General features: G+C 43.1%; 1 protein-coding gene across 1 annotated transcript; it reads left to right on the forward strand.

Moving 5' to 3' along the window:
* The first annotated feature begins 851 nt into the window (after positions 1–851).
* LOC126595440 (uncharacterized mitochondrial protein AtMg00240-like) lies at positions 852–1,304 on the forward strand. The gene has a single exon (XM_050261738.1). The coding sequence runs from the start codon at positions 852–854 to the stop codon at positions 1,302–1,304; it is 453 nt and encodes a 150-aa protein (XP_050117695.1).

Consider the following 1,304-nt stretch of genomic DNA (forward strand, 5'->3'; position numbering starts at 1 on the left):
CTAACCTTTCCCTCCTCAGAGAACCTACCAGTTTTTCACAGGCTATCCGTGATCCACACTGGCATGATGTCATGCAACGTGAACTTGCTGCTCTTCAAGCCAATCATACCTGGACAATTGTGACTTTGTCGTTGCACAAATGTCCCATTGGTTGTAAATGGGCTTACAAGATCAAACTCAAACCTGATGGCACCATTGACCGGTACAAAGCCTGCTTCGTTGCCAAAGGTCACAGTCAAATTGAAGGTGTTGATTATCGAGAAACCTTTGCTTCTGTCGCCAAGTTAACCACAGTTCGTGTACTCCCCAGTGTCGCCGCTGTGCAAGGTTGGCATCTTCATCAGCTGGATGTGAACAATGCTTTCTTAAATGGTGATCTCGACGAGGACGTCTACATGACCTTGACTCTTGGTTTCAGACAAAATGGGGAGACTCGAGTTTGCAAGTTGAATAAATCCCTATACGGTTTAAAGCAAGCTTCGAGGCAATGGTTCATTAAGTTGTCCAATGCTCTCAAGGCTGCTGGATTTCATCAATCATGGTCTGACTATTCATTATTCGTCCAAAGTCGTCATGGTAACTTCATTGCTTTACTAGTCTATGTTGATGATGTGATATTAGCAGGGAATAATCTGCATGAAATTGAAGAAACCAAGTAGTTCCTCTCTCAGCGTTTCAAACTGAAAGACTTGGGGCAACTCAAATATTTCTTAGGAATAGAAATTGCACGATCAAAGCATGGCATTACTCTATGTCAACGAAAATATGCCCTAGAAATATTAGATGATGCTGGGTTTCTAGGCGTTAAGCCCTCTCGATTCCCTGTGGATCAAAATTTGTCGCTCACACAAATGGAAGGAAATGAGCTGAATGATCTTCCATCGTATAGACGACTTGTGGGCAGGTTAATATACTTGACCATAACAAGGCCTGACTTAGCTTATGTTGTTCACATGCTAAGTCAGTTCATGGAGAAACCTCGGCAACCACATCTTGATGCTGCACACAAGGTCCTCAAGTACATTAAACAAGCACCTGGACAAGGAATTTTTCTTCCTTCCACAGGCTCATTGCAATTACAAGCATTTTGTGATGCTGGTTGGGTTAGATGTCGAGATACTAGAAGGTCGATAACGGGGTACTGCGTTTTGCTTGGTCACGCACCTATTTCCTGGAAAACTAAGAAGCAAACAACAATATCTCGCTCAAGTGCAGAGGCTGAGTACCATTCCATGGCCACCACATGTTGTGAAATCATATGGCTGAAGAATATCTTGAAAGACCTAAGAGTGAACCATCCTTAG

Source organism: Malus sylvestris, chromosome 13 (assembly GCF_916048215.2).
Source record: "Malus sylvestris chromosome 13, drMalSylv7.2, whole genome shotgun sequence".
In the NCBI taxonomy this organism is placed as follows: Eukaryota; Viridiplantae; Streptophyta; class Magnoliopsida; order Rosales; family Rosaceae; genus Malus; species Malus sylvestris.